This window comes from Impatiens glandulifera, chromosome 4 (genome assembly GCF_907164915.1).
Source record: "Impatiens glandulifera chromosome 4, dImpGla2.1, whole genome shotgun sequence".
In the NCBI taxonomy this organism is placed as follows: domain Eukaryota; kingdom Viridiplantae; phylum Streptophyta; class Magnoliopsida; order Ericales; family Balsaminaceae; genus Impatiens; species Impatiens glandulifera.
The window spans coordinates 58,953,419-58,976,418 of record NC_061865.1 but is presented as its reverse complement, the minus strand read 5'-3'; the positions used below and the strand labels follow the sequence as shown (position 1 = coordinate 58,976,418).

The window sequence follows — 23,000 nt, the reverse complement described above, 5'->3', positions numbered from 1 at the left end:
ATCCTCTGGCCGCCGCGCCGCGCCTGCAAGGTAGTTTTTTTTATTATTTTGCAATTAGGTTAGATTATTGTTAGATTCTTGTTAGATTGGGTTGATTATGTTAGATTATGAAATTAGGTTAGATTAGGGTTTGATTTTTGCAATTAGGTTAGATTCATTTTAGATTCTTGTTAGATTTGGGTTGATTATGTTAGATATTGTTAGATTATTGAAATTAGGTTAGATTATTGTTAGATTTTTGCAATTAGGTTAGATTATTGTTAGATTATGTAATATTATTGTTAAATAGGTTCTAAGTTTACGATTAGGTTTATTGTTAGTATGATTTGGGTTTATTTTTGATTGTGGTTGGTATGATTTGGGTTTAATTTTGATTTAGGTTTGATTGTGGTTGGCTATGATTTTGGGTTTAATTTTGATTTAGGTTTGATTGTGGTTGGTATGATTTGGGTTTAATTTTGATTTAGGTTGACTGTGGTTGGTATGCTTTGGGTTTAATTTTGATTAGGTTTGACTGTGGTTGGTATATGATTTGGGTTTAATTTTGATTTAGGTTTGAGTGTGGTTGGTTTGATTGTGTTAGATGTTGTTTCATTTAGGTTTTGGTTTTGATTTTGTTTTGATTGTGATTGGTTCTGATTGTGATTTGGGTGTAATTTATTGTTTTGTTTGTCCTTGTTGTAACAACGACACGGTATCCCTTCGATTGGTCCATGGTCGAAACAATGTTACTTGGGTCATAGACGTTTCCTTCACACCGAAGCACAAATACAGAAGGGATAAAGAGTCGTTTGATGGCGAACTGATTATAGGGATCCCCCTCGATGTTAACGGGCCAAGAAAGTTATGAGCAAGCACGAGACCTAGAAGACATTATTCTTAGTGCGGATATGAGCAAGAGAACCAAGATATATCATGAAACGCGGGGCGACAATTGGAACAAAATTAGCATTTTCTTCCGTTCTACCTTATTGGAAATCGCTATTTATTGAGACATAATTGGATGTGATGCATCTTGAGAAAAATATCTGTGATAGCGTGTTGGGAAACAATAATGAATGTGAAGAGAAGACTAAGGATGGTCCTAAAGCTCGTAAAGACTTAGAACTCTGGGCATAAAATCATGGTTAATCCTATAAATGATGAAGGAGTGTTCATTATCCAGAAGCGCCTTTCACTTTGACATCCGAAAATAAAATACGTCTTTGTAACTTCTTGAAAGATCTCAAGTTGCCTGATGGGTTTTGCTCAAATACGGGGGTTGTGTAAATTTGGAAGAGAAAAAACTTGCGGGATAAAGAGTCATGATTGTCACATTTTGTTGGAATATCTAATTCCTTTAGCAACTCGTGGATTGCTTCCAGAGTAGTGTATGCTGCGTTAGTAAATTTGTCTCGTTTCTTTCGGTTGTTGTGCTCTCAAAGAGTTGTTTCAAGAGGACTGGAACAATCTGTACATGGATATTACATTGACACTTTGCAAATTTGAAAGATTTTTTTCCGCCTTCAATCTTCGACATCATGATGCATCTCCGGTTCACTTGTCATTTGAGGCTTGCTTGGAGGACCTGTTCAGTATCGCTGGCATGTATCCCTTTGAACATTACATGGGTACAATGAAAGATATTTGCGGAATAATAATCACCCCCGAAGCCTCTATAAGCGAGAGTTATCTTGTTAACGAAAGTATTAGCTATGTGCCAGGTATATGGAGGAACAAGATCAGAAAATGCACAACTGAATCTCGGGGATTTCACTATTTGCATCATTGGAAGGACCTATCCAACGGAAAAGTATACACTTGGATTATATAGATCGAGTGACAGCTCATTTTACATTTTTGAAAAATTGTCCCGAAGCAGAACCTTTTTACATGTAAGTTTCAAAGTTGCTGTTACTAATTAGCATTAAAGAGTGTTACTAATTAGCATTCGATCTATTTGCAGAGATTATAACAACGAGTCAGTGTGAGAAACGTTTGCGCCATATTTCAATGTTGTTTTAAAAGGACTAACTTACATTTGTCATCAATGTTAAAGGACTATTCGACTCTGTTGTAAAATCTATTACATCCTTTTGATTAAAAAAAAGTCTTATTAAAAAAAATAAGATCTCGAATATCCAAATTCCTTGATTTTTAAAACATTTAACATTATCTCAACTAACTAGATGATAAAATCCCTTTAGAAATATTTATTTTTTAGAAAAATCGATAAACTTAATTATAAATAAGTTATGTAATAATTTAATTTTAAAATAAATTCGTCCTGATGAGTTACTTTAAATTTTTTTAAATAAATTTGTCCTTAATGTCTTTGTAGCTTAGTGGTTAAAAGGTATACTTGTTTTTGTTAGGTTGCAAGTTCAACCCATACTTCTAGCATTTTTAATTTTACTTTTAAATGTTTTAAGTTCTATGGGCGGGCAACCCACAATTCGACCAAAAATCCATTTACTCTCACTATATCCAAATTAACCCAAAATCTCGACCCCGGCAATCGGACACTTTAAAAATTAAGCATCATTATATATATAGATTAGTTACGTTAAAAAGTTGAACTTATATTGTTTAAAATGTCAAGCGTTTATCAAATTTTGGGTTGAATTTAAAATATAAACTGTTATTAGTTTAGTTGGTTAAAATGTTATATTTGTTTTGTTAGGTTGCAAGTGTCGAACATATCTATAGCATTATTTATTTTTATTTTTAACCGTTTTAAGTTATGGCGGGTCATCCACAATCGACCCCAAGTATCCATACTCTCACATTATACCAAATTACTACAACTCTGCAATCCGACACTTTAAAAATTAAGCATCATATATATATTATATATAGATAGATAACTAGGTAAACTAATCAAAATAGCCAAGATCAAACAATATCTCATTAAATATAGTAAACATGAATAATTCGTTTTAATAATCAATTGGATTTATTAGGTCACGAGATCTGAATTTTTAATCTACACGATCTATTAACAGGATCTCAAATATAATGGAGTAAAAATTAATATTTTATTTATGGAATTTTATGTATTTGAGACAATATTAAACGATACCTATATTAACCCAACGATCCCAATCTCATTTTTATTAAGAAATGGAGGATTATTCATCCATCTTCTTTCTCATCTTCATCCTCTTCCTTCTCTCCTCCTCATCCTAAATGGCTACTAAATCCTCAAAAGAAAAACCTACACCCCTTCCCCTCCAAAGCTCCCAATCATCGGCCATCTCCACCGCTCGGCACACACCATCACCGCTCCCTTCAATCCCTATCACGCCCGCTACGGCCCCATCATGCTCCTCAAACTAGGAAGTTCTCCGGCTGTTGTGATATCTTCGCCGCCGCCGCTAACGAGATCATGAAAACACACGACCCTAGTATCGCCAACCGCCCCGATTTCAAGTCAACCACAAGCTCTCTATACGACTGCAAAGATATCTCAGTGGCCCCCTTACGGAGAATACTGGCGGCAGTTGAAGGTATCTGCGTTCTTCAGTTGTCTGAGCAACCACAAAGTCAAATCATTTAGGTCTGTAAGGGAAGAAGGGATCTTGTTGCTGATTGAAAAGATCGGAGAATCGAGAATGAAGAACATCACGGTGAATCTGAGTGAGATGTTCTCCGAAGATAGCTAATGATGTGGTGTGTAGGCGTCATCTCGGGGAAAATATGATGAGGGAGAGAAGGGGAGGAGATTCAACATGTTTTGAAAGAGTTTCTAATGTTGTTGGGGACGGTGAATGTCGAGGATCTCTTACCGGGCTTAGTTGGATCAATAAGGTCAATGGTCGGAAAACCGCCGTAGACAGGGGTGGCGGAGGAGATGAACAAGTTCATAGAGGAGGTTGTGGAGGAGAAGATACAAAAAGAAAGGATGAGAAAGTGGACGATCATGATTTTGTTGATATTCTCTTAAGGGTTCATCCTGAGTCAAGAAGTTGGTGTATCTATTGAGAGGGATAGTGTGAAAGCCATAATCTTGGTAGGTCATCATAAATTTTATTATTTTATGTAATTTTGTTTTAATCTTATAAATACTACGTTTATATAGGATATATTTTCGGCTGGAACAGATACAACATCAACCATCTTAGAATGGGCGATGACAGAACTCATAAGAAACCCTTAAAGTAATGAAGGAGTTACAAAATGAGGTAAGAAAAGTTGGTAATGGAAAAATCATGATAACGAAGACGATATAGAAAATATGCCTTACTTAAGAGCCGTCATAAAAGAAACTCTACGTTATCACGTTCCTATTCCACTTCTATTGCCAAGGGTAGCGAGTCAAGATGTGAATGTCATGGGCTATGACAGAGAGGCAGGCACGATCGTTCTTCATCAACGGATGGGCCATAGCTGAGATCCACTCTCGTGGAAGATCCGGAAGAGTTTAAGCCCGAGAGGTTTCTCAACTGTGACGTTGATTATAAGGGGCATCATTTCGAGTTGATCCCATTTGGAGCGGGCAGAAGAGGTTGTCCGGGGATTTCATTTGGTATCGCTACCAAATGAGCTCACACTAGCCAACGTTGTCAACAAATTCAATTGGGAGTTGCCCGATGGAAAAGATGGTGAGGACTTAGACGTTGAGAATGTATTGGCGTCACGGTTCACGTAAAACCCATCTTATAGCTATGGTAACTTAAATGAATCTTCTTATCGGTAATAATCATACATTATATGTTTTATTTTGCTGTGACCATTTTGTAATGGAGTGATTTATATATTAACAAAAAGTTAAATAATAATAAGATCTTTTCACATGATCCAATATTTGTAATTTCTAATATATGTTCGGTCCCATATTATATATTGTTAATCCCATGATGAAGATTTCGATTATTACCAGATTGTACATGTTATAATATATTGTTTAAAATAATAGAACTTTTTTTATTAATTCCTGTATGTTTACATTCTAGAGAGTTAAATATGGTGCTTGATTGAATCATGGTTATATACTTACATTATAATCATTTTAATTTGATGAAAATTAAATTAAATATTAATTACTTGTAGTTTGTTGATGCTGGGTTTAGAGAGTTTTATTGAGTTTAAAAAAATGTATGTATGTTTAATGGAAAAGTAAATTATTTGAGTTTTATTAGTTTTGATTTTTTTTTAATTTAAAAAATTAGTCAGACCAAAAAATTCAATTTAAGTTTAATGAATATAGTGAACATAATAATTTTAGTTTATTACAAAAAAAATTATTATTTGAGTTAACCTAGTGAATTTAATTAATGGATTGAATTACTATATTTTAATTTAAATTTTATAAAAGTAAAATAAAAAATATTTTTAATATTTTAATTAATAAATTAAATAATTTTACGGTTAAAAATAGATAAAATGTGATAAAGTTTTAATGTAAAATAATAACATTGTTTAAGTATGTAATTCACTTCCAGATAAACAAAAAAATCTGGTCAAAATCAATATTTTAAGATTCCTGTTCTCATAAAATAATCTAATTTAATGGAGGAACAGACTGTTAGGTGGGTTTATTTTTTTTTATTTTTTTTGGAAAATTGACAAGAGGTATATCTTGAATATTAGCTCATTTTAATATATATTATATATATAATGACCAACTTATAAGCAATCTTGGGACTGTTCTATTCAAAGAGATTCTCTTAGAATTATGCATTTGATAATTGAATTTTAAGTACTATTTGATAATAATTTTATCCACGTAATTATTACATGTTATATAATTGACTAATTTAAAAAGAAATTATGATTTTTTTTTCTCTTTTTGTGAATAGTATGTTTAGTGGAAAATATAGTATAGTTTTTAAACCTTAAAATGTTAGGGAAGCACGTTTTAACTAATAAGAATATCAACATTACATAAATGACAGTTGTAAAGACAATTTTTTTTTAGGATAACGATACTGTATGCGTGTTTTGATGATTTATTTATAATGTAACATTACTTTTGTGTTTAATAGTCTCATGATCTTTAGTGGACATTGGACAATTTAGATTACAGTTATTTATCATTATGTTTTCTCTATTAATATAATTTATTTTTTATTTTAAAATACTACACATTATAAAAAAAAAATCTACAATATATAAATTCTTCAATTATTATATAATATATATATAATAAAATGATCTGCAATTAAATTTGACTTTAAAAAACAATAATGAAATTACAAGAAATAAAAAGATATATTAATTGGAAATTTAATAAAATGACTCTAATAAATTAATAATTAACTTTAAATGCGGAGAATAACCAACTCCTAATAAAAATTAGGGAAATAACTACCACTTCATATTTTTCGGAAAATATATTTTGTCAAGTAACGAGACGCTGCGTCGCGTCACGCGATGACGGTCGCGTCACGCCAGTGCCGGCCCTGAGATTTGGGCTGCCCCAAGCCTCGGGTAGAAAAAAACATCGATATTTTTGTTGTTGCCCCTAAGTATAATTTAAAAAATGGATTAAAAAAATAGCTTTGGGTGAGATTTGAACCCATATAACTAAAAGATTTACATGGTTATCTTGGACCACTAAGCTACAACACTTCTTATTAAAATTTATAACAAATTTACTAAAATATCTACTGATTTAATAATTGGGCCAAGGAATTGTCGGGCTTACCCCAGGGTCGGCCCTACGTCACGCGATGACATGGACGCATCTCGCGACGACACACTCGGACGAATTAGGGTTTGTCGCTTAACGCGACTCAGTGTCACGCGATGGCACACTCGACGAGTTAGGATTTCGCCGCGTTACGCGAGGGGAGGGGGTATTTTTATCGAAAAATTGAAATGATCATTTGTGCAATTTTTATTAGGCGTTGGTCATCTGCGCATTTGAGTCAATATTATGGTCATTTCATCAAATTTCTCTATTTAATGAGTAATGATAAAGGGAGCGACTAGGGATGGCAATGGGTACCTGTATACTCGATACTGTGGGTACCGATGGTCGGGTTCAGATTCGGGTATTTAAATTGGGGTCAGAGATGAGGACTAAAAATGATTACCCGGTCGGGTCGGGTTGGGTTCAGGGATGGAGAGTGTGAAAAACTCAAACCGATACCCGAAATATTAATATTAAATATATAATATATATATATATATTATATATATATTAAAAATTAAATTGACTTTTCAAATTTCAAATCATGCCATCATTATAAATTTACATTAAATATATTAATTAATTAGTTATATCAATACTCACCCACTCACTCCCCACATCATAATTAATTTAATTTATATTCTCCATGACTCTTAATCTTCCTTTTTTTAAAACAAAAATTTTCCATGTTCAACTTCTACAATATAATTATACAAGTAAGTATATTTTCATATGTATTTTTAATATTTAGTATTTAGTATATTTAGAAAAAATAAATAAAAATTCATATTTTAATCGGGTAATGGGGTACCCGGCGGGCGGGTATCGGGTACCGCCGAATCGGGAATAAGAATACAAATAGATATACCCGTAAGGTTCGGGGTGGGGATGTGTAATAAAATAAAAATCGGGTTCGGGGATGGGTACTTACTACCCGACGGGTAAGGTACTCGTTGTCATCCCTAGGAACAACGTTGGGGGCAATGACTCCACAACAAGCTCCACCTAGCAGTCATAGTAGGAAAAAAAGTCTCTTGTAAAAAGTTAGAAAAAAAGTATTCGGGACAGAATACTCAAAAACATGATCATGAATTCGGGACAGAATGATTCCGAACATGATTTTATTTTTCTAACTTTTTTAAATTTATCATTTTTTTTCTCTAACTTTTACATGATAATTTTTTTTTTCACACCGTGCATATTTTTTCCACGTGGCTGTTAAGTGGAGTCAATGCATTCATCGTCATTCTCCCTATCTTTTTCATATTTAATTTAATTTGTATCATCTCATATTCATATTTTGACTATTTGAGATCATCCGCTCCTGAATGGTCTGTTCTCGCTGTTTTCTCTCATAGGGTAGGAAAAATAGTATTTTTTTGGACGATTTTTTCCTCACAGGGAACATAAACATATAAAAATGGGAGCAGAGCATAGGATCCTTGCTCTATTTTGACATATGTCTAAATTAAAATGTAATAATGGTCACAAGTCATTGGAGCAAAAATACATACTTTATTGATTGTATCAATGCATTAGATGTTACTTTACATTTCTACATGTTTTTGAGACAGTATTTCAGATAATTAATTATACAAATATACCTGGGTGGTCGGAAATCAGGTTAGATAGATTCTTTTGGATAAATTTGTTTAATCATATTATGTCGTTATACAAAATCAAATCCTAAATTTAACTTTATAATGACGAGCGTTTGCAAAAGAATATTAATTTACTCTTGGCGTGGATCTTAATGCAAGGATTTTTTTTTGACTCAATACATACTTTTAAAGTTATATTCTTTCCGATCTATATACCTAATTAAGACAAACTTAACATTTTTATTATCATCTACCTAGCCTGTTTAATATTGTTACATAAATATAAGAGAAATTAAATAAGGCACAATTCTAATCAAAGCTACATCAACTCAATTAGAATTATTTTTTCCAAAAATAGGTTTGAAACATATAAAAGTATTAATTTTCTCTATCATTTCAAAACATTATTCGGTGTAATGTTATCTACAGAGATATGGCAAATGCAGAAGAGTCAGAACTCAGAGACATTATTTGAGAAAAAAATTAATTATTTAAATGATTAAAAATTATATGATGTTAATTATAATGTTTATCCAAATAAATAAAAATGAGTTATATTTTATTTAAATAAAACTTAATTCAAATAAGTTTAATATCACATCTCTGCACACCAATTTCACTTCACTATTAAACTTTCATATTAATACAATTTTTTGATGCTCTTTAATTTTGCCTCATTTTATGAGAAGTGTATTCTTCTTTATGATGGTAGTTTCTCCTAAAATAAAAATGATGTTTATAATCTGAATTAAAACACAACAACACAAATAACAATTTTATTTATACGGAGGCTTTGATCAATATTTTTTAGGATATTTAATTGCATAGAAACTAAAAAATTACGAATTAAATTTCATCTGAAAACGCTTTGAGTTGAAACGGTGTCATGATTATTTTTGTTAGACTAGTTTTTTAATTAAATAAAAAAAAACTAATTAAAATAATTTAATTCATTTTTATAACATTATTTATTATAAATTATCTATAACCAACTCAAATATTTATCATATTTATCTTAACATGCAACAAACATGATAATTAAAAATATGGATGCTTTTCCCACCCTACACCCTATCCCCCAACCCCATCTCTCACCCACCTTCCAAAATTATTTATTTACCCTACCATTTTTATATAATTACTTTTCTTATTTTATTTATTTTATTTAATTATTAAGTTTTCCTTATCATTAAATATAATTAATTAATTTTTAATATATTTTTCTACTTTATTTATTTAATATTCTTTAGATGTTTTTTTAAATTTTAATTTTTAATTTTTTAATATTACGTATTTTGACCGAAATAAGAAAATAAAATAAATATTCGAAGGCCGACATAAAAAATATTAAATAAATAAATAAAAAAATATTAAAAAAATAATTAATTAAATTTAATGAATAAAAAATATAATAATTAAATTAAATAAGTAAATTAATGAAATAAGAAATATAAATATATAAAATTTGTAGGATATATTCGCAGCTGCAACCGATACATCATCAACCGTGTTAGAGTGGGCGATGACGGAACTTATTAGACACCCCGAAGCAATGAAGGAGTTGACGAAAGAGGTGCGTGAAGTTGGTAATGGAAAACTCATGATAACCGAAGACGACATAGAAAACATGCCATATTTGAGAGCGGTCATCAAAGAAACCCTAAGATATCACACTCCCATTCCCATTCATGTCCCAAGGATAGCTAGGCAAGATGTCAATGTCATGGGCTATGACATAGCGGTTGGGACAATCGTCTTCATAAATAGATGGGCCATATGTAGAGATCCACTATCGTGGGATGACCCGGAAGAGTTTAAGCCGGCAAGGTTCCTCAATTCTTCGGTTGATTACAAGGGGCAGGATTTCGAGTGGATACCATTTGGAGCCGGAAGGAGGGGTTGTCCAGGGATTTCATTTGGCATCGTTACAAGTGAACTCACACTAGCTACACGTTGTTAACAAATTTAACTGGGAGTTTGCCTCATGGGAAGAATGGAAAGGACTTAGACGTCGATGAATGCATTGGTGTCACGGTTCATCGTAAAAATCATCTTATAGTTCTTGCAACTTAATATGATTCTTCTTGTCTCGTAATAATAATAATCATTGCATCTTTTATTTGGAAATAATAAATGTTTTTGTCTCTTATTTTGGATGATGTTTATGAAAATTCAAATTACTTTCTACATTTAATTATGAATTTTCACAAAACAAAATACATCATTTATATTCTCTGGTATCAATGTAACAAACTAAAGTTCAATTTTTTTCACTCATAAGTCATAACCTAAATGATCAACTCAAAATAAATTATTATCATCTCATCTCCTATTAAAATAATTAATAGTGTAATATGGTGGAATTAACACAAAGTTCATTATATCCATTGTTCAATTAGAAATGACTCAACTTGTCTATTTTAAAGATCTTATAATCGATTTTTACTTAAAACCATCCGGTTAAAATTGAGAAACAATAGTGTTTTTTTTTTTTTTTGTTAATTTTAGTGTAAAAAAATATTTTAAATTTTAAAGTCACAAATTCTGCTATATATCTAATAGATTAAGGAATAAACTACTATGAGTAAATAGCAACGGATGAACTAAAAAAAACTCTCAATATGAGCTACTAAACATATTAAATGGACTAGACAATAGAGTAAGTATAAGTTTAATAACACAATAAACCATACCAAAATAATTTTAAAAAAAAATTGACCAAATAAACAAACAAATAAAGTGAACAGATGAATCATGGGTCGCATTCCTATGTATTGAATTCAGGGGCTTGGAATTTTGTGCAGACAAATTGTTTATGAAAACAATGGTGCCATTAATAAATTAATAAATTATAGAACAAATTAATAAATTATGATTTCCTTCTTCTATGACATTTAATAAGTATAGTATTTTATGAATTTATAAGATTTCATGTTAAATTATTAATATTTAGTTATTATATCAAATTGAGATTTGAAGGCTTCATTTGCAAACGTCGCTAAAAGTAAATAAATTGTCGCTACAGACTCTTAGAGCTTGTTTGAGGAAGTAGTTATTGGGATTTTATAAGAATTTTATTGCAAATAACTTTAATAAAATGAGAGAAATTTTAATTTTTTAATTCTTAATACCAATAATATCCCTTCTCTCTCTAATTTAAAATTAACTTTCATTAATACATAAATTTTTAAATTTATTTTTATATCATTATTATTATAATTTAAATATTATATAAAATATATAAAATAATATAGTATATTATAATTTTATTTAATTTAAATAAATTTTATAAGATAATAACTAAAAATTAAATAAGTCTTTTTAGAATAATTATTTAAAGTAAGTTTATATATATTAAAAATTGAATAATTTCTTATAAATATTTAATTTAAATGAGATATATTTATAAATTAATTAATATTTTTTATTAAATATATTTAACTTTATTTTCTAGTATTAATTATTTATTTAAACTATTTATTAAATAGTATATTAGATAATATAGTAGGTTATAATTTTATTTATATTTTGAATTTATTTTTATTTAATATAATTTTTTTAAATGAAACAATTTATTAATTTAATTTATATAAAAATAAACTTATAATGTAATAAAATAAATATAAAATATATATATTAATATTATTTTGTAACAATATAAAATAAAATATTTTAATAAAGGATAATTTTGGTATTATATATTAATATTATTTATTTGAATTATTTAAAATTTAAATATTATATTAGATAATATAGTGTGTTAAGTTGAATTTATATTAAGTTATAATTTTTATTTAAGATGGTTAATAAAAATAATATTGAATTTAATTAGAGGGTAATTTTGATATTTAAATGATAAAATTATTTGATTTAATGGTTAATAAGATGTTTGGGTTTTGAGATAAAAATTGAGTTTTATCCTAAAAACTCTTTCATCAAACGGGCCTTAAATTTACCTATTAATTTTTTTGGTAAATATATTTCAAGATTTCACGTGTTAATAATTTAACTCCATTAATTAATATTAATCCATCTGATCTTTCACATATCATCTTACCAAACAAAATTATATTTACTAATTTTCAAAATAATGTTTGAAAGTTGAGTCATAACCGGCATATATAAATAAGTAATTAGGTGAGAACTTAACAAAATATGATAAAGAAAATAGATTATTTTGAATTTTAATTTGTTAAATTATTATAATATTTTTTGTATTTTTTATTTAAGATAAAGTAGATGTATTTTTAGTATTTTAATTGATAAAATGAGCGTTTTAATTATTAGAATGATAGTGATTTAATAAAGAAAAATTATATACATACAAAATAAATAAAATTCTAAAAATGATCTTAAAAATGAGTTCATAATTGTTAATGTAAAATAAACAATAATTTTTGAGTGGTTCTAGAACACAACAGCCACGTCACATAACTTAACATAAATTATAATTTTTTAAAATAATTTTAAAAAATATGTTCATATTTTCATTTATCATCTCATAACATATTACTAAATTAATCAAATAAAATACCTTGAATTTCATTAAAAAAACATATTTCATTAAATATTAATACATTCTAAATTATTTTACCAAAAATATCTGGTTAACTTTGACCTCTTTCACCCGAAACCTTCATATTCGAAAGTGTCGAAGTCTCTCCTCGTTGAAGACAGCCAACCGAACTCTAAATTAGGATTCACTAATCATGTTAATGTTAGTAGGAAATCAAAGGCAACAAGCATAAATAAAGTCATTAAAAAACCTTTTAAAAAATCCGGTCATAATTGTTGTAACCACAACTAATAAGGTTTATAATGTTCTAGAGCACAGAAATTTCACAACCTTATAGTAGATCCATGAATTTTTAAATAATCTCAAAAAAAAACTAATCATCTTATAGGGTTTATAGGGTGTCTTAAACAACAAATTTTATTTTATTTTTAATTGGTGGCCCACCATGCGCCTGTCCGGTCATGTTTTTCATCGATCCTCTCTTAGGCCGTATTTAGATTGGAGTTTTTAAAAAAACTTAGAGAAAAAAAAAGTAATGATCGGTTATGATTTTGAGAAATAATTTTTATTTTTAATAAAAATACTTAAAAATATTGATATATGAATAAAATAAAATTAATAATTTAAAATAAAGGGTATTTTAGTTAATAAAATGAGTGATGTGAATTGTTGAAAAATAATTAATTGAAAATTTAATTTTAAATAATTTTTTTTAAAAACAAAAAATAACAAGGCTCTAATCATTATTCAGTAGAGTTTTCAACTAATATATCATCAATTTCATAATCTTTTTAAATATTAATATATTTTTTAAGTTTTTTTTTCAAGGTTTAAAATATGCGGTCTTACCATGTTCCGAGCGATCGAAACTTTAATACGAGAATCTTTCAGACCGGAATTCTGATCCGCATATTTCCAATTTGAAACCTATAATTATGAATCCACGTCCATCCATTTTGAATACTACTCGTACTCCGGATAGCTAAACTCAAATCTCATCCATTTTGGATAACCTTCTCCCATCAGGTTGGCTTTTCTCCATTTATTTTTTTTTTTCCAAATTCAGTGCAGTTATAATCGGGACAAATTATAAATTTAAATTTTGGGACCTCTAAAATATTAAAAAAAATTAAAAAAATTAATAATATAAAATGATATATAAATAGTTAATATATTACAATACGAAAATAAGAGATTAAAAAGGAGATAAAAAGTTATATATAATATGTATTTAATATTAAAGGGAAAAAAATTAATAATATAATATATAATTAATAATACTATTAAATATTAAAAAAGATGAGCGTGGGACATATATATGTAACTGCATATCTTCTTACACTAAGGTCGACCGTAACTATAGTTAAGACATTAAATCCACTTCGAGTTCTCATGTTTGCGGTAAGTTTCAGACTGTATTAGAGACTCGAGTTCAAGCACCAAAATCTTTTTCACCTCTGAGATAGACGTACCGAATCGGCAATAAGTTTTGACATCAAGTGGATTACATTTACTACTTTATTGCTTAAATGACGTTTCATCAATTCTGATATCTCGATTGATAGTTTTAAATGTGTGTTTCAGCTTTGACATGAAATTATGTTTTCTGAATGTTGATGTTTTGAAATATTATTTCCATTTGGATTTTATAATAAAAAAAGTTGGCATAAGTTGAACGTGAAATTAGTTTTTAAACTGTAGCAATGGGTATGATTTTGTTGAAGTTAATAAAAAAATGTTTTTAATTTAATTTGATAAATTTAGAATGTGTCTTTAAGTAAAACTATATATAAAATTTATGTATCATATTTATTATTAAAAAAAAAACCTGTTCAACCGGGTCAGATCAAAATTAACTAAAAAAAACTGGGTGGATAATCGGAATGGTTTTCAAAATCATATTTTTTAATTAAAAAAATATTTACAAAATAACCTTTTAAGTGGAGTATTAAGTTTAAATAAATGATTTAGGCAACGAAAATATAACGAAAGTAAGGTCACGAATTCCGATGTGATCGGTCACATCTGAATGAGAAAGAAAGAAATAAAAGAAAAATAATGTTTAAAAAATTAATAATAATTTTTTTTTAAAAAAATGGTAATGTTCTAGACATTTTAATGAAATGTAAAGTGAAAGTTTATTCGGGACATTTTTGTGGTCTTACTTTCATTATATTTTTGTATATGACAATTTCCCAAATATGGTCATTTTTTTTAGTATGATTTTTTTAGTATGATTTTTTTTCTCTGATGCGCAAGTAACCGACCACGTGTGATTTTACTTTCATTCCCAATTTCGTTACCTCTATTACTACTCTTAAATTTATAAACTAAATCCAAACAAAACCTTAATATTTAGAATATTAATAAATAACCAAAGAAACACATATTCCAAATCACAATCCTTTTTCAAAAATGGAAGATTATTCATCCATCCAAATTCTCTCACTCTTCCTCCTCTTTCTCTCTCCACTCCTCCTCCTCAAATGGTTCCTTTCTTCTCAAACCAACAAGAACAAGATCAACCCACCGCCTTCCCCTCGAAAGATTCCGATCATCGGCCATCTCCACTGCTTCGCCAAAGACCCTCACCGCTCTCTTCTCTCCCTATCCCGCCGCCACGGCCCCATCATGCTCCTCCACCTCGGCAGCTCCCCTGCCGTCGTGATCTCCTCAGCCGCCGCCGCCAAAGAAATCATGAAAACCCACGACCTAATATTCTCCAACCGCCCTGTATTCAAAGTCAACCGCAAGCTCCTCTACGATCTCAAGGACGTCTCTGTCTCCCCTTACGGAGAGTACTGGCGGCAGTTGAAGAGCATTTGTGTTCTTCAGTTGCTGAGCAACCACAAAGTCAAATCATTCAGGTCTGTAAGGGAAGAAGAGGTCTTGTTGATGATTGAAAAGATCGAGGAATCTAGAGGGAAGAACATTCAAGTGAATCTGAGTGAGATGTTTTCGAAGTTAGCTAATGATATTGTGTGTAGGGCTTCGTTTGGGAGGAAATATGATGAGGGGGAGAAGGGGATGAGATTCAGGCGTTTGTTGACGGAGTTTTTAGTGGTTTTGGGAACGGTGAACGCCGGCGATTTCATGCCGTGGCTGAGTTGGATTAATAAGTTGAATGGTTGGGATAATAGAGTAGATAGGGTGGCTAAGGAGATGGATGACTTTTTAGAGGAGGTGGTGGAAGACAAGATGAATCAAAGAAAATTTGAGGAGATCGTGGATGAAGATCATGATGAAAGGAAAGATGATTTTGTTGATATTCTATTGAGGATTCATATGAGCCAAGAAACAGGGGTTTCAATTGATAGAGATAGTGTCAAAGCCATTATCTTGGTAAGTTTTCACTTTAATATATTCATAGAAAAATTTACTCAAATTTGTATTATTGTCAAGAAAAAAATATTTTATTAAAAAAATGGTTAATTGTTTGTTTTTTAGGCCTTGTTAAGAAGAAGAGGGTTTTGTAAATAGTTGGTAGAATATTTGAAAAAGAATTTATGAGTTTGGGTATTTTTTTCATTAAAAAAATAAAAGAGTATTAATATTTAATGATAAAAAAAAAATTAAATTTTTAATATTTTAATTCATGTTGATTATCTTTTATTTCTCTTAAATAATGAATTAAAGTTGGAATGAGTAGTGCATTTGAATTTTTTATGGAAAATTATGAATGAAACTCATACTTGAATTTAGATATTTTTTCTAATTCTCAAATTAAAAAATAGGGAGATATTATATTTTGACACTTATTTTTTTTTGTGGACTTTAACCCACCTTATCCGATAGATCCGCTCATGCATCCTTCCCATTCACACATTTTTAAACAAACATAAAAGTAAAAAAAAAAAAAGTGAGAAATATATACATGTCTTTAAGAAATAATCTACTTTAATGAGTGTTAAAATTTTAAGTTAAATAGATATAATAATTTTGAAGTTATGCTAACTCCTAAATTCTAAATAAGTTAATTAAAAATGATAAAAAAAAATAATATACATAATTAATCTTTTTGAAAGTTTTCTTAAAACAAGTTAAATAAGGGGAAAAAATCTCATTTTGTGGGCACTACCTTTGAAATTGTAGTTTTAGAAATTATTCCATCTATATTAATAACCACAAGATTATCTAGATGATAAAAAAACTTGCTTTATAAATATCAGTCAACTATAACTAACTAACTGAGATATTTGTTGTGGTTGAGGTTGACATTTGTGAATTCATATTATAAAAAAATAATTTTAAAATATTATTATAAGATCTTGTTGACTAAGTTTTGATATGAATATCATATATAATGTTCTATAATTTTGCAGGATATTTTCTCAGCTGGAACAGACACAACATCGACCATCTTAGAATGGGCGATGACAGAGTTATTGCGACACCCTAACGCGATGAAAGAGTTACAAAATGAGGTAAGAAAAGTTGCTAATGGAAAATCCATAGTAACCGAAGATGACATAGAAAATATGTCTTATTTGAAAGCGGTCATAAAAGAAACCCTAAGATATCACACACCTATTCCTCTTCTTGTTCCAAGGGAAGCAACTCAAGATGTTAAAGTCATGGGCTACGACATAGCTGCTGGCACCATTGTCTTTATCAACGGATGGGCTATAGGTAGAGACCCGGTTTCATGGGATGATCCAGAAGAGTTCAAACCTGATAGGTTCCTCAACTCTTCTATTGATTATAGAGGTCGTGATTTTGAACTAATCCCATTTGGAGCTGGTAGAAGGGGATGTCCCGGGATTTCATTTGGTATCGCTACCAATGAGCTCGCATTAGCCAACATTGTGAACAAATTCAATTGGGAGCTCCCTAACAGGATGAAGGGAGAGGATTTGGATGTGGACGAATGTATTGGTGTCACAATTCACCGCAAAAATCCCCTTATAGCTCTTGCAATGTAATTAAAAGAATCATTGAAACTAATGATGATCAAATGGTTGTAATATTTTTAGACTTATTCTATATTGTCAATTCGCTTACGAATATGAATCTTGACAATAGTTGTGAAATTTTCCAATTCAATGATGATACACATGTTCAATCTATGTTTTATAGTTTTGAGGTCATAAATTTAAAGATTGGAAGATATAAGCATTAGGGCAAAGACAATGCTAAGATGTCGTTGAAGCTTCCATTAATTCTAAGGTGATGAAGATGACACCTTATACTTAATTTTCATGTAAAGTTTGGATTATTAGTTAAAGAAACAAAATTTATGTAATGTTGATTATTTGTATAAAATAAGTAAAATACTATAATGTATAAGGATATTTGACATTTATGTCGTTATACAAAATCAAAATCCTAAATTTAACTTTATAATGACGAGTGTTGTAAAAGAATATTAATTTACTCATCTTAATGCAAGGATTTTTTTGATTCAATACATACTTTGAAAGTTATTATTCTTTCGTTGATTAATATACACAAACTTAACATTTTTATTATCATCTACCTAGCCTGTTTAATATTGTTACATAAATATACGAGAAATTAAATAAGGCACAGTTCTCATCAAAGCTAGATCAACTTAATTAGAATTATTTTCCAAAATAATAGGTTTGAAACATATAAAAGTATTAATTTTCTCCATCATTTCAAAACATTATTCGATGTAATGTTATCTACAGAGATATGGCAAATGAAGAAGAGTCAGAACTCATAGACATTATTTGATGAGAATAAATAAATTATTTAAATGATTAAAAATTATATGATATTATAATGTTTATCCAAATAAATAAAAATGAGTTATATTTTATTGAAATAAAACTTAATTCAAATAAGTTTAATATCACATTTCTGCTCACCAATTTTAATTACTTCACTATTAAACTTTCATATCAATAAAATTGAACCAATTAATAAAATTGTTTGATGCCCTTTAATTTTGCCTCTTCTTATAAGAAATGTCTATTCTTCTTTAGAATGATAGTTTTTTTCTAAAATAAATATGATGTTATAATCTGAATTTAAAAAAAAAAAACACATATAAGGATATTTAATTTGATAGAGACTAAAACATCACGAGTTCGATTTCATCTAAAAGCGTTTTGAGTTAAAGCGGTGTCATTATTATTGGTGTCAGACTAGTTCTTTTTAATTAAAAAAAAAGGAAAAAAATAATTAAAAATAATTTATTTAAATTTATAACATTATTTATTATAATTTATCTATAACCAACTCAAATATTTATCATATTTATCGTGAGATCAGCAACGAACATAATAATTAAAAATAACAACTCTCATGTAACGAGTTTCCCTAATATTCTAGGGATACATTTTGCTCTTATGAGTTCATTTATCTCATTAATTGTTATTTGTCTTATGAGTTAATTAATCACATTGATCAAGAAAAAATAACACAAATACAACTAAAAAAAGATAGACTTTAAAGTTCATGACGATCAAACTTCAATGTCAATGTTAAGTTAAATTTGTTAATAACTTCTACAATACGGTGTATAATTATCGTCGCTAATTAATTAAATTTATAACATTATTTATTATAAACTAGTATGTATCACGTGCATTTGCACGAGTAATAATATTAAAAACCGTGAAAAAAATATTACGGTAAAAAATTTATAGACGGGTCAACCCACAATCCGACCCAAATATCAATTTACTCTCACATATATCAAAATTAACAACAGCTCTCGACCCGGCAATCCGGACATTTTAATAATTAAGCATCATTATATATATATATATATATATATATATTAGTTAATTAAAAAGTCAAACTTATATTGTTAAAATGTCACGCGTTTATCCAAATTTGAGTTGAATTTAAAATACAAAGTGTTATTAGCCTAGTTGGTTAAAAGGTTGTACTTATTTTGTTAGGTTGTAAGTTCGAATCATATCTATAACATTTTTTATTTTATTTTTAACCGTTTTAAGTTTATGGGCGAGTCAACCCACAATCCGACCCATGTATCCATTTACTCTCACATATATCCAAATTAACCACAGCTCTCGACCCAGCAATCCGGACACTTTAAAAATTAAGCATCATTATATATATATAGATTATCTATAACCAACTCAAATATTTATCATATTTATCGTGAGATCAGCAACGAACATGATAATTAAAAATAACAACTCTCATGTAACGAGTTTCCCTAATATTCTAGGGATACATTTTGCTCTTATGAGTTCATTTATCTCATTAATTGTTATTTGTCTTATGAGTTAATTAATCACATTGATCAAGAAAAAATAACACAAATGCAACTAAAAAAATAGACTTTAAGGTTCATGAAGATCAAACTTCAATGTCAATGTTAAGTTAAATTTGTTAATAACTTCTGCAATACGGTGTATAATTATCGTCGCTAAAATGTCTTTTTTACCTTTTTTTCAATCTAGGATGATCTTTCTACTTCCGCGCATACTAAGTTTTATTACGATTTCTTTTAACTATATTTGTCCACATTTTTAAGTATTTGTAAATAATTATACAAATACTTGTTTTACCCAATAATCTTTTTTCATTTTTCACATTTTTTAATGAAAATATTATAAGCCCCTCTTACAAAAATAAAAAATGGTTAGGATTTGATAGATTAGTCATTGTTGAGTTATATTTTAAGAATCTATATATAGAGCCTAAAGGGGATATAAAAGAACCAAAACCCCCTTCATAACACCACACTCAATAGCTTTAAGAAATGGAGAATTATTCCACCATCTTTTCATCACTCATCATCTTCTTCTTCCTCAGCTTGCTCTCTTCTCTCCTCCTCAAATGGCTACTCAATTCTCAAACTTCCAACCAAAAGTATAAAATCAATCTACCCCCTTCCCCTCCTAAGCTCCCAATCATCGGGCATCTCCATTGCTTCGGCAAGCACCCACATCGCTCCCTTCTCTCCTTATCCCGCAGTCATGGCCCCATCATGCTCCTCAAACTAGGCAGCTCCTCCGCCGTCGTGATCTCCTCTGCTGTCGCCGCCAGAGAGATCATGAAGACACACGACCTGGTATTCTCCAGCCGCCCTGATTCCAAGATCAACCGCAAGCTCCTCTACAATCTCAAAGATGTGGCCGCGGCTCCATATGGAGAGTACTGGCGGCAGTTGAAAAGTATATGTGTTCTTCAGCTGTTGAGCACCCTAAAGGTCAAGTCTTTCCGGTCTGTACGGGAAGAAGAGGTCTTGTTGATGGTTGAGAGAATCGAGGAAGCGAAAAGGAAGAACATCCTGGTGAATCTTAGCGAGACTTTCTCGAAGATAGCCAATGATGTTATGTGTAGGGTTTCGTTGGGAAGGAAATATGACGAGGGGGAGGATGGAAGGAGTTTCAGACGTCTGTTAATGGAGTTTCTACAATTGTTAGGGACGGTGAACGTTGGAGATTTCTTGCCGTGGCTCGGTTGGATCAATAAAGTGAACGGACTGGACACCACCGTGAATAGGGTTGCCAAAGAGATGGACGAGTTCTTGGAGGAAGTGGTGAAGGAGAAGATGAAAGATCATAGAGGTGAAAAGAGAGAAGATTTTGTTGATATTCTATTAGGGATTTATATGAAACAAGAAGCTGGTGTATCAATGGATAGAGATAGTGTGAAAGCCATCATCTTGGTGAGTGATTATTTGAAAATAAGAGAAAACCTAATTAAACTCTAAAGTGTTTAAACTTTAACAAATTTGTAGGATATATTCGCAGCTGCAACCGATACATCATCAACCGTTTTAGAGTGGGCGATGACAGAACTAATTAGACACCCCGAAGCAATGAAGGAGTTGACGAAAGAGGTGCGTGAAGTTGGTAATGGAAAATTCATGATAACCGAAGACGACATAGAAAACATGCCATATTTGAGAGCGGTCATCAAAGAAACCCTAAGATATCACACTCCCATTCCCATTCATGTCCCAAGAGTAGCTAGGCAAGATGTCAATGTCATGGGCTATGACATAACGGTTGGGACAATCGTCTTCATAAATAGATGGGCCATATGTAGAGATCCACTATCGTGGGATGACCCGGAAGAGTTTAAGCCACCGAGGTTCCTCAACTCTTCGGTTGATTACAAGGGACAGGATTTCGAGTGGATACCTTTTGGAGCCGGAAGGAGGGGTTGTCCAGGGATTTCATTTGGCATCGCTACAAGTGAACTCACACTAGCTAACGTTGTTAACAAATTCAACTGGGAGTTGCTTGATGGGAAGAATGGAAAGGACTTAGACGTTGATGAATGCATTGGTGTCACGGTTCATCGTAAAAATCATCTTATAGTTCTTGCAACTTAATATGATTCTTCTTATCTTGTAATAATAATCAATTGCATCTTTTATTTGGAAATAATAAATGTTTTTGTCTCTTATCTTGGATGATGTTTATGAAAATTCAAATTACCTTCTACATTGAATTATGAAATTCCACAAAACAAAATACATCATTTATATTCTCTGGTATCAATGTAACAGTTATGTTTTATATAAAATAAAACTAAAAATAAGCTAAAGTTCAATTTTTTTCACTCATAAGTCATAACCTAAATCAACTCAAAATAAATTATTATCATCTCATCTCCTATTAAAATAATTAATAGTGGAATATGGTGGAATTAACACAAAGTTCATTATATCCATTATTCAATTAGAAATGACTCAACTTGCCTATTTTAAAGATTTTATAATCCATTTTTACTTGAAACCGTTTGGTTAAAATTGAGAAACAATAGGTTTTTTTTTTTTTTGTTAATTTTAGTGTAAAAAAATATTTTAAATTTTAAAGTCACAAATTTTGCTTATCTAATAGATTAATGAATAAACTACTATGAGTAAATAGCAACGAATGAACTAAAAAAAACTCTCAATATGAGCTACTAAACATATTAAATGGACTAAACAATAGACTAAGTATAAGTACAATAAACCATACCAAAACAATTTAAAAAAAAAAAATTTTACCAAATAAACAAACAAATAAGGTGAACAGATGAATCATGGGTCGCATTCCTATATATTGAATTCAGGGGCTTGGAATTTTGTGCAGACAAATTAATGTTTATGAAAACAATGGTGCCATTAATAAATTATAGAAAAAAATAATAAATTATGATTTCCTTCTTCTATGACATTTAATAAGTATAGTATTTTATAAATTTATAAGATTTCATGTTAAATTATTAATATTTTGTTATTATATCAAATTGAGATTTGAAGGCTTCATTTGCAAACGTAGCTACATACTCTTAGAATTACCGCCAGCTATTAATTCTTTTGGTA

The 23,000-nt window shown here is 29.7% G+C and overlaps 2 protein-coding genes and 1 long non-coding RNA gene across 3 annotated transcripts; all 3 read left to right on the top strand.

The window, feature by feature from the left end:
* The first annotated feature begins 3,097 nt into the window (after window positions 1–3,097).
* On the top strand, window positions 3,098–4,743 carry LOC124936544. The gene is made up of 2 exons (XR_007099135.1): window positions 3,098–3,991; window positions 4,061–4,743. It is a non-coding gene; the product is annotated as an uncharacterized LOC124936544 (long non-coding RNA).
* A 10,315-nt stretch (window positions 4,744–15,058) lies between these two features.
* On the top strand, window positions 15,059–17,717 carry LOC124935765 (cytochrome P450 736A117-like). Its single transcript, XM_047476188.1, has 2 exons — window positions 15,059–16,075; window positions 17,056–17,717. The coding sequence occupies exons 1-2, from the start codon at window positions 15,149–15,151 to the stop codon at window positions 17,653–17,655; spliced, it is 1,527 nt and encodes a 508-aa protein (XP_047332144.1). The 5' UTR covers window positions 15,059–15,148; the 3' UTR covers window positions 17,656–17,717.
* Window positions 17,718–20,435: 2,718 nt separating this feature from the next.
* Window positions 20,436–22,019, top strand: LOC124935557 (cytochrome P450 736A117-like). The gene is made up of 2 exons (XM_047475985.1): window positions 20,436–21,347; window positions 21,420–22,019. Exons 1-2 carry the CDS (start codon window positions 20,436–20,438, stop codon window positions 22,017–22,019), a joined length of 1,512 nt encoding a protein of 503 aa, XP_047331941.1.
* The last annotated feature ends 981 nt before the right edge of the window (window positions 22,020–23,000 follow it).